Source organism: Oncorhynchus kisutch, linkage group LG9, assembly GCF_002021735.2.
Source record: "Oncorhynchus kisutch isolate 150728-3 linkage group LG9, Okis_V2, whole genome shotgun sequence".
In the NCBI taxonomy this organism is placed as follows: Eukaryota; Metazoa; Chordata; class Actinopteri; order Salmoniformes; family Salmonidae; genus Oncorhynchus; species Oncorhynchus kisutch.
In genome coordinates, this window is record NC_034182.2 from 36,639,502 (window position 1) to 36,650,414 (window position 10,913).

At 49.2% G+C, this 10,913-nt stretch overlaps 1 protein-coding gene across 1 annotated transcript in view; it reads right to left on the reverse strand.

The window, feature by feature from the left end:
* Window positions 1-22: 22 nt before the first annotated feature.
* LOC116375306 (VPS10 domain-containing receptor SorCS2-like) overlaps window positions 23-10,913 on the reverse strand; it is a 28,080-nt gene continuing 17,189 nt past the window's right edge. The window contains exons 3-5 of the mRNA XM_031832558.1: window positions 10,433-10,522; window positions 5,313-5,492; window positions 23-662 (exon numbers count right to left, since the gene is read on the reverse strand). Of these exons, the coding sequence (XP_031688418.1) occupies window positions 546-662; window positions 5,313-5,492; window positions 10,433-10,522 (387 nt within the window). The 3' untranslated portion in view covers window positions 23-545. The remainder of the gene's footprint in view (window positions 663-5,312; window positions 5,493-10,432; window positions 10,523-10,913) is intronic.

Below are 10,913 nucleotides of genomic sequence, written 5' to 3' on the forward strand. Positions count from 1 at the left end.
CCTGTCACCTGGCCTCAGCTGTCACAAACGAGGAGCAGATACAAACGAGGAGCAGATACAAACGAGGAGCAGATACAAACGAGGAGCAGATACAAACGAGGAGCAGATACAAACGAGGGAGCAGATACAAACGAGGAGCAGATACAAACGAGGGAGCAGATACAAACGAGGAGCAGATACAACGAGGAGCAGATACAAACGAGGGAGCAGATTACAAACGAGGGAGCAGATTACAAACGGGAGCAGATACAAACGAGGAGCAGATACAAACGAGGGAAGGAGTAATGGATGTTCTAAAAAAAGTTATGGGTAAACTTTCTCTGGTCTGAGGGACCGATGGCTAATAATGACTCAGTCACCCAGCCCTGTAGATGTTCACGAGACCACGGTTTGCCTGATTGAATACCTTAAAACTGCACCCTTCTTGCCTTCCACCCAGGAAGTAATCACTTACATGTCAGCAGATTGATGGGTATTAAGCTGCTGCATTGTGGGTAGAGCATGGTTTCCTTACTGATTTGCAGTTGACCGGTTTGCCGTTCATGTCAGTAGTAGGCGGAGCTAGCGGTTCCCAGTCTCGGCCCTTTGTTATAGGTGATGAGAGTTCGCACTTTGCCATCCACCTTCTGATTGGCCAGGAAGACCCCCTTGATCCCGCGCACCTGGAAAGCAATGACAACAGACATCTCTGTTATGGTATTGTACTGTAGTGAGGTATAAAACTGATGTGTGTGGTCAGTTTGTATGGGTCCTAGCACATGCTTGTGGAAAAGACTGTTCAGAGATCAGAATGTTGTTTAGTCAGAGACAGAATCACACAGAGCAGAGTTCTCCAGACACACATGTCTAAAGTGCATTTGGAAAGTATTCAGACCCCTTGACTTTTTCCACATTTTGTTACGTTACAGCCTTATTCTAAAATTGATTTTAATAAATCTATCTACACACAATACACAATAATGATGAAGTGAAAACAGGTTTTTAAACATTTTGCAAATGTCTAAAAAATAAAAAACAGAAATGCCTTATTTACATAAGTATTCAGACCCTATGAGACTCAGGTGCATCCTGTTTCCATTGATCATCCTTGAGATGTTTCTACAAACTTCATTGTCCACCTGTGGTAAATACAAATGATTGGACATGATTTGGAAAGCACAAACCTGTCTATATAAGATCCTACAGTTGACAGTGAATGTCAGAGCAAAAACAAAGCCATGAGGTGGAAGGAATTGTCTGTAAAGAGACAAGAATGTGTCGAGGCACTGATCTGGGGAAGAGTACCAAACATTTCTGCCACATTGAAGGTCCCCAAGAACACAGTGGCCTCATTCTTAAATGGAAAAAGTTCGGAACCACCAAGACTCTTCCTAGAGCTGGTCAGGGAGGTGGACCAAGAACCCGATGGTCACTCTGACAGAGCTCCAGAGTTCCTCTGTGGAGATGGGAAAATCTTCCAGAAGGACAACCATCTCTGCAGCACTCCACCAATCAGGCCTTTATGGTAGAGTGGCCAGACGGATGCCACTCCTCATTAAAAGGCAGATGACAGCCATCTTGAAGTTTGCCAATAGGCACTAAAGGACTCTCAGACCATGAGAAACAAGATTCTCTGGTCTGATGAAACCAAGATTGAACTCTTTGGCCTGAATGCCAAGCGTCACATCTGGAGAAAACTGGCACCATCCCTACGGTGAAGCACAATGGTGGCAGCATCATGCTGTGCGGATGTTGTCAGCGGCAGGGACTGAGAGACTAGTCAGGATCGAGGCAAAGATGAACGAGGCAGAGTACAGAGAGCTCCTTGATGAAAACTGCTCCAGAGCACTCAGGACCTCAGAGTAGGGCGAAGGTTCACCTTCCAACAGGACAACGACCCTAAGCACACATCTAAGACAAAACAGGAGTGGCTTCGGGACAAGTCTCTGAATGTCCTTGAGTGGCCCAGTCAGAGCTTGGACTTGAACCCGATCGAACATCTCTGTAGAGACCTTAAAATAGCTGTGCAGCGATGCTCCCCATCCAACCTGACAGTGCTTGAGAGGATCTGCAAAGAAGAATGAGAGAAACTCCCCAAATACAGGTGTGCCAAGCTTGTAGCGTCATACCCAAGAAGAGTCGAGGCTGTAATCGCTGCCAAAGGTGCTTCAACAAAGTACTGAGTAAAGGTCTGAAATCTTATGCAAATGTGAAATTTGTAATAAATTAGCAAACATAAAAAATATATATGTTTTTGCTTCGTCATTATGGGGTATTGTGTATAGCTTGATGACCGGAAAAGGTCGTAACCTAACAAAATGTGGAAAAAGTCAAGGGGTCTGAATACTTTCCGAAGGTACTGTATAATGGAACTATTATTGCTACTCGGTCAGGGGAGAGTCACTTGTCAGCAGGTCCGGTTGAAGAGAGACGACCTAAAGGGAATATGGAATAAAACAACCTGTCTAGATGTCTCTCTCTCACTCTGCAATTCTCTCTATGAAACATGTATCTACTGCATCTGTGTAGCCCTCTGTCTGTCTTGTCTTCCTCTATCTGTACCTGCAACACACCCCTCTCTCCTCTCCTTCTCTCTCTCCCTCCATCTCCTTCTTCTCTAAGCTTTCCCTCCCTCTCCTTTACTCTCTTTCTTTTCTCTATCTCTCTCACTGTGTGATGAGAGTGCAGCCTGGAGCGAGGGATGTGAGAGGAGAGTGCAGCCTGGAGCGAGGGATGTGAGAGGAGAGTGCAGCCTGGAGCGAGGGATGTGAGAGGAGAGTGTAGCCTGGAGCGAGGGATGTGAGAGGAGAGTGCAGCCTGGAGCGAGGGATGTGAGAGGAGAGTGCAGCCTGGAGCGAGGGATGTGAGAGGAGAGTGCAGCCTGGAGCGAGGGATGTGAGAGGAGAGTGCAGCCTGGAGCGAGGGGATGTGAGAGGAGAGTGCAGCCTGGAGCGAGGGATGTGAGAGGAGAGTGCAGCCTGGAGCGAGGGATGTGAGAGGAGAGTGCAGCCTGGAGCGAGGGATGTGAGAGGAGAGTGCAGCCTGGAGCGAGGGGATGTGAGAGGAGAGTGCAGCCTGGAGCGAGGGATGTGAGAGGAGAGTGCAGCTGGAGCGAGGGATTGTGAGAGGAGAGTGCAGCCTGGAGCGAGGGATGTGAGAGGAGAGTGCAGCTGGAGCGAGGGATGTGTGATGAGAGTGCAGCCTGGAGCGAGGGATGTGAGAGGAGAGTGCAGCCTGGAGCGAGGGATGTGAGAGGAGGAGTGCAGCCTGGAGCGAGGGATGTGAGAGGAGAGTGCAGCCTGGAAGCGAGGGATGTGAGAGGAGAGTGCAGCCTGGAGCGAGGGATGTGAGAGGAGAGTGCAGCCTGGAGCGAGGGATGTGAGAGGAGAGTGCAGCCTGGAGCGAGGGATGTGTGATGAGAGTGCAGCCTGGAGCGAGGGATGTGAGAGGGAGAGTGCAGCCTGGAGCGAGGGATGTGAGAGGAGAGTGCAGCCTGGAGCGAGGGATGTGAGAGGAGAGTGCAGCCTGGAGCGAGGGATGTGAGAGGAGAGTGCAGCCTGGAGGCGAGGGATGTGAGAGGAGAGTGCAGCCTGGAGCGAGGGATGTGAGAGGAGAGTGCAGCCTGGAGCGAGGGATGTGTGATGAGAGTGCAGCCTGGAGCGAGGATGTGAGAGGAGAGTGCAGCCCTGGAGCGAGGGATGTGAGAGGAGAGTGCAGCCTGGAGCGAGGGATGTGAGAGGAGAGTGCAGCCTGGAGCGAGGGAAGTGTGATGAGAGTGGCAGCCTGGAGCGAGGGATGTAAGAGGAGAGTGCAGCCTGGAGCGAGGGATGTGAGAGGAGAGTGCAGCCCTGGAGCGAGGGATGTGAGAGGAGGAGTGCAGCCTGGAGGCGTAGGGATGTGAGAGGAGAGTGCAGGGCCCTGGAGCGAGGGGAATGTGAGAGGATGAGTGCAGCCTGGAGCGAGGGATGTGAGAGGAGAAGTGCAGCCTGGAGGCGAGGGATGTGTGATGAGAGTGCAGCCTGGAGCGAGGGATGTGAGATGAGAGGAGGAGAAGAAACGTGTTCTGCAGTGCTGGCCTCGGCTTCACGGACCCTTCCTCCCCTCTTCCTCCTCTCTTCCTCCCCTCTTCCTCCTCGCTTTCCTTTTCTCTTCCTCCATTTTCCTTTACTCTTCTCCTCTCTTCCTCTCTCTTCCTCCCCTCTTCCTTACTCTTCCTCCTCCTTCCTTTACTCTTCCTCCTCCTTTCTTTACTCTTCCTCCTCTCTCCCTCCAATCTTCCTTTACTGAGTCACAATTTAAGACCCACTCAAACCCACAACCATGGCACCATGCTCTACCGAACTGAGTCACAGCTTAAGACCCACTCAAACCCACAACCATGGCACCATGCTCTACTGAACTGAGTCACAGCTTAAGACCCACTCAAACCCACAACCATGGCACCATGCTCTACCGAACTGAGTCACAGCTTAAGACCAACTCAAACTCACAACCATGGCACCATGCTCTACCGAACTGAGTCATAGCTTAAGACCCACTCAAAGCCACAACCATGGCACCATGCTCTACCGAACTGAGTCATAGCTTAAGACCCACTCAAAGCCACAGGCGATCCAGACATGGCTCTGCGCTGCCGTGGAGGTGGGACCACCTACCCACTGTTACCTTGGCAACGACTAGCAATGACGAAAGTCCGTGTAAGCGGGAACAACATTATGGAAATGAGTGATACACTCTGTTCAACAGAGAATAAAGATGGGAAATCAAGGTGTGTATCAACTCCCACCCAAACACACAAGGTAAAGACTTGGAGAGAAAGAGCTTGGCAGTTCATAAGGAAGTTGAAGTGAACTGTGCTAACCTAACCCACCTATGAAGTACAACACCACCACCACATTCCCATTGGTCAGGGTGTAATGACCTGTCCTACAGCTAGGGGGCAGGGTTCCCTTCTCTCACCTGTCCTGTGCCATTTAGCAGAAAGTAACAGAACAGCGAGTACATATATTATAAACTAGGTGGTTTGATCCCTGATTGGCTGAAAGCCGTGGTATATCAGATCGTATACCACAGGTATGAAACAAATTGTTTACTGCTCTAATTACCTTGGTAACCAGTTTATAATAGCAATAAGGCACCTCAGGGGTTTGTGGTATATGGACAATATACCACGGCTAAGGACTGTTCTTACACACAATGCAACACAACACACCCTCAGGCCTTATTGCTTAAGTATACTATGCAAGCCACCAGCGGGGATCAACCCACAACTGTAGTATCGCTAGCGCTTTGCTCTTACCGACTGAGCCACAGAGGAGCATCACAGGACTCACCTCCAGTATGTCTATAACGACGCTCTCCTCCGGCTGCTTGGCACTGCGGACGTTCTCCAGCACGACGGAGTAGTAAACACCCTGCGGGTCCGACTGGTACAGGTTGTAGCTGTCTGTCTGGTACCACTCTTGCAGGGCCAGGAACACCTGGCTCTCATCCGTACTCACTATGTGGACGTCCTGGGGAGGGAGAGAGAGATAGAAGAAGGGATGGAGTGAGAGGAGGGGAGGATGATGAGGGAGGTGGAGGAGAGGGAAGAGGAGTTAAGTCAACAACTTTGATTTGAAATCAGAGAGACAGAGACGGAGACAGAGAGAGAGAGAGAAGACAGAGAGAGAGAGAGACAGAGAGAGACGAGAGAGAGACAGAGACAGAGAGAGAGAGAGAGAGAGAGAGAAAGAGAGAGAGAGAGAGAGAGGAGAGAGACAGAGAGAAGACAGAGGAGAGACAGAGATAGATAGATAGAGAGAGAGAGAGAGAGAGAGAGAGGAGAGAGAGAGAGAGAGAGAGAGAGAGAGAGAGAAAACCAACCAGAAAGTCAAAACCTTTGGCAGCAGTCTTCTCATACTCATTAACCTTCATATCAAGGGTGACACAAACCAATAACCAACAACACAGGAGTACAAGAACACTATTGGCGGATCACAAAAACCCAAGACGTCCCAGTCATAACTTATCTCCTATATTTCTGCAGATGAGTGATTCAGGTCAGTTTAGAAACAGAGAGCCTGAGCAGAGCCTGAGGTAAAGTCTGAGTCAGAGCCTGAGTTAGAGCCTGAGTCAGAGCTGGGGTTAGAGCCTGAGTTAGAGCCTGAGGTAGAGCCTGAGGTAGAGCCTGAGTTAGAGCCGAGGTAGCCTGAGTTAGAGCCTGAGTTAGAGCCTGAGGTAGAGCCTGAGTCAGAGCCTGAGGTAGAGCCTGAGTCAGAGCCTGAGTCAGAGCCTGAGGTAGAGCCTGAGTCAGAGCCTGAGTTAGAGCCTGAGTTAGAGCCTGAGTCAGAGCCTGAGGTAGAGCCTGAGTCAGAGCCTGAGGTAGAGCCTGAGTTAGAGCCTGAGTCAGAGCCTGAGGTAGAGCCTGAGGTAGAGCCTGAGTCAGAGCCTGAGTTAGAGCCTGAGTTAGAGCCTGAGTCAGAGCCTGAGGTAGAGCCTGAGTTAGAGCCTGAGTCAGAGCCTGAGTCAGAGCCTGAGGTAGAGCCTGAGGTAGAGCCTGAGGTAGAGCCTGAGTGCAAGAGCCTGAGTGCAAGAGCCTGAGGTAGAGCCTGAGTTAGAGCCTGAGTCAGAGTCTGAAGTAGAGCCTGAGTCAGAGCCTGAGTTAGAGCCTGAGGTAGAGCCTGAGTCAGAGCCTGAGGTAGAGCCTGAGTCAGAGCCTGAGGTCAGAGGCCTGAGGTAGAGCCTGAGTCAGAGCCTGAGTTAGAGCCCTGAGTTAGAGCCTGAGTCAGAGCCTGAGGTAGAGCCTGAGTCAGAGCCTGAGGTAGAGCCTGAGTTAGGAGCCTGAGTCAGAGCCTGAGTTAGAGCCTGAGTCAGAGCTGAGGTAGAGCCTGAGGTAGAGCCTGAGTCAGAGCCTGAGTCAGAGCCTGATGTAGAGCCTGAGGGTAGAGCCTGAGTCAGAGCCTGAGTCAGAGCCTGAGGTAGAGCGCTGAGGTAGAGCCTGAGTCAGAGCCTGAAGTAGAGCCTGAGTCAGAGCCTGAGGTAGAGCCTGAGGTAGAGCCTGAGTCAGAGCCTGAATTAAGCCGGAGTCAGAGCCATGAACCTATTCTGCCATTGATTAAGTCAAACTTCCTCTTCGTGTTTAAAGATCCCCCCCGCAGGGTATGCAGAACTTGGCATTGAAGAGGGCAGTAAACTCCAACTCTGGAAGACATCCACGTTCACACAGCCACCCATCCACCTGTGTTACACTGCTCCAACGCTAGTGAATGATCCGTATGAGTTACGTAGATATACTAGTTACCAGTAGAGGGAGTGGAGTTACGTAGATATATAGGCACCAGAGAGGTGAGAGGGAGTTACGTAGATATATAGGTACCAGACAGAGAGGGAGAGTGGAGTTACGTAGATATATAGGAACCAGACAGAGAGGGAGAGAGTTGAGGTATTTAGATATACAGGAACCAGGACAGAGAGGGAGAGGTGGAATTACGTAGATATAACAGGAACCAGACAGAGGGGGAGAGTGGAGTTATGTAGATATAACAGGAACCAGACAGAGAGGGAGAGTGGAGTTATGTAGATGCATAGGTACCAGACGAGAGGGAGAGTGGAGTTACTAGATATACTAGGAACCAGACAAGAGGGAGAGAGTTGAGGTATTAGTCTACAGGAACCAGACAGAGAGGGAGAGTGGAATTACGTAGATATACATGAACCAGACAGAGGGGGGAGAGTGGAGTTATGTAGAATATAGGAGACAGACAGAGAGGGAGAGAGTGGAGTTATATAGATATGCTATGGACGAGCAGCTCAAACACACACAACCTCAGAAGCACACACACGCACACACACACACGCACACACACACACACACACGCACACACACACACACACACACACACACACACACACACACACACACACACACACACACACACACACACACACACACACACACACACACACACACACCACACACACACACACCACCACCACCACCACCACCACCACACACCACCACCACCACCACTCTATACAATGTGTACTCGATACATACACAATAGTTAATTTGGCTTTGGGGGTAAGCTGTGGTCGTCTATGAACCAGTTCTTTCTGTGGCCAAACAACATGTGTTTGACTGTGCTGCCAACGAGTACACAATGCATTACCCTTAGGAAGTTAGACAGCTGAAATAGGCCTGTATATGTGTTCGGGCACGCAAGACAACCAAAACAAAGGATCACGTTGAAAAAAACCTACTGTGCTATGTTGTCTGTCATGATGTCATTTGTTGGAGTAGTCAGCATTATTCACATAAAGGGAGACGTAGAACACAGCAGATGTGTCTGTGCAATATGAAAGTCAAAAGCCTGCAAGTCATCTCGTCTTGACTTTAAATATAAAAAGACGTATTCAAGTGTTGACAGAACACTTTTGTGTTGAGACTGACAGTTATAGGTTGAGTTACGGCTTCGAGAGGAGAACTCTTTCTGGTTCAAGGGAGAACAAAGTAGTGCATTATGGTCCGTGATGAATAAACATAGAACTGAATAGAGCATGTAGTATTAGATGTGGGGTGTAGTGTAGGATCTGTCTCTGTGTGTGGTCGAGATAAACATGGTGGGATTGTGAGGGGGGGGGGGGGGGGTCCTCTCTCTCTCTCTCTCTCTCTCTCTCTCTCTCTCTCTCTCTTTGTCCATCTGTCCAGTCTGCTACTAGTCACAGTCCCCCGTATCCTACCATGATAACCACACTCTGGATCGAAGATCGAAGATCCTCCATCCATCAATATCAGGGGCAAAGGAACCGCCATCCCCCGACAGATGAGGGCATCTCACTGGGTAAAATATTAGAGGGCCTGGCCCCTGAACTCAGATGAACCCCCTGAACCCAAATCTCATTGTCACAAATGTTTCAAAGATTTTTTCCCTTAGAGATATTTATTCATATTCATTAATTTCTATGATTTATCCGCTGGAGGACATAAAAGCATCTTTAAAGAATTAATAAGGAGTTTTACTGAAAACATCTTTGTATGCAAGGCTGGGGGAGAACACTGTTGACAATTCATTAAACTTCCGCACGGGCATAACATTTCCGACAACAAAGTGTAGCTTAGCATAGCTGAATGGATAAACCCGGCTGATGTTAGTGTGGGAGAATGAGACTCTGGTGCAGCTGTCACTGCGTGGCTTTGTCTTGAACCCGAGAGAGTATAGATTAGCAGACAGTATCCTTCCATTCTCTCCCATCGAGACTTTAAGACACATTCATAGCAGCTAACTGGGGTAGAGATGGATGAAAAGACAAAATAGGAGGGAATAGATTGAAGAGAGAGAATGACAGAGAGAGAGAGAGAGAGTGAGAGAGAGAGAAAGAGAGAGAGAAAGAGAGAGAGAGTGAGAGAGAGAGGAAGAGAGAGGAAGAGAGAGAGGAAAAGAGTGAGAGAGTGAGAGAGAGAGAGAGTGAGAGAGAGAGAGAGAGAGAGAGAGAGTGAGAGAGGAAGAGAGAGAGGAAGAGAGAGAGAGAGAGAGAGAGAGAGAGAGAGAGAGAGAGAGAGAGTGAGAGAGAGAGAGAGAGAGAGAGAGAGAGAGAGAGAGAGAGAGAGAGAGAGAGAGAGAGAGAGAGAGAGAGAGTGAGAGAGGAAGAGAGAGAGAGAGAGAGAGAGAGAGAGAGAGAGAGAGAGAGACTAACAAACAAAGAAACAAGACAGAGGCTGTTAATCCATAACTTCCAGGAGGGCTCTCTTTCTTATCCCCTCAAGATAATACTCACCTCTGTTCAACCATTCAGTGAAACCATGACTATCAATACACCCCACAAGTGGTATTGGGTAAGTAATTCCATAACACCATCTCTGGAGTGTGTGTGTGGTCTAAACTTTTCCATACACTCTCCCTAGAGTGTGGTGTGTGTGTGGTGTGTGGTATACACTTTTCCATACACTCTCCCTGGAGTGTGTGTGTGGTATACACTTTTCCATACTCTCTCCCTGGAGTGTGTGTGTGTGTTGGTGTGTGTGTGTGTGTGTGTGTGTGTGTGTGTGTGTGTGTGTGTGTGTGTGTGTGTGTGTGTGTGTGGTGTGTGTGTGTGGTATACACTTTTCCATACACTCTCCCTGGAGTGTGTGTGTGTGTGTGTGTGTGGTATACACTCTCCCTGGAATGGGGTGTCCTGTATGTCTTATGTTAGTGCATGACATTGACTGTCGTGGTATATGTTTCTTTTTTCTCTCTAGTGAGGCAGAAAGCAGATGAGGCTGGTCCCCTGTTCAATAACACCAGCGACACGCTAAAACAGTTCCCTGAGCCACAAACACTGACGACAAAAGTTCCCATCTACCTTGAAGAGCAACACATTATGCCCCTCAGTCTGTGACTTCCTCACTACAATGACGTGCATGTGAAGTATAACATGGTATTGGAAATACTTCACTTGTATTGTGTGGTTAGTTCCATTTCATGTACTGTACCTTTGGTAGGGCGTATTTCGGGAAACTCATCTGCACAAACTCGTTCCGTTGGTATGAGACGTAGTGCTTGGTACGGTTTCCTGTGGTCACCTAGGTAACAGACAGACAGGTAGAGAGAAACACACCATGTCAAGGACTAACTCCATGTCTCTCACACCACACCACACACACCACACCACACATACCACACCACACATACCACACCACACACACCACACCACACATACCAAACCACACCACACATACCACACCACACCACACATACCACACCACACATACCACACCACACACACCACACCACACTTACCACACCACACACACCACACACACCACACATACCACACCACACATACCACACCACACCACACCACACCACGCATACCACACCACACATACCACACACACCACACCACACATACCATACCACACATACCACACCACACATACCACACCACACATACCACACCACACATACCATACC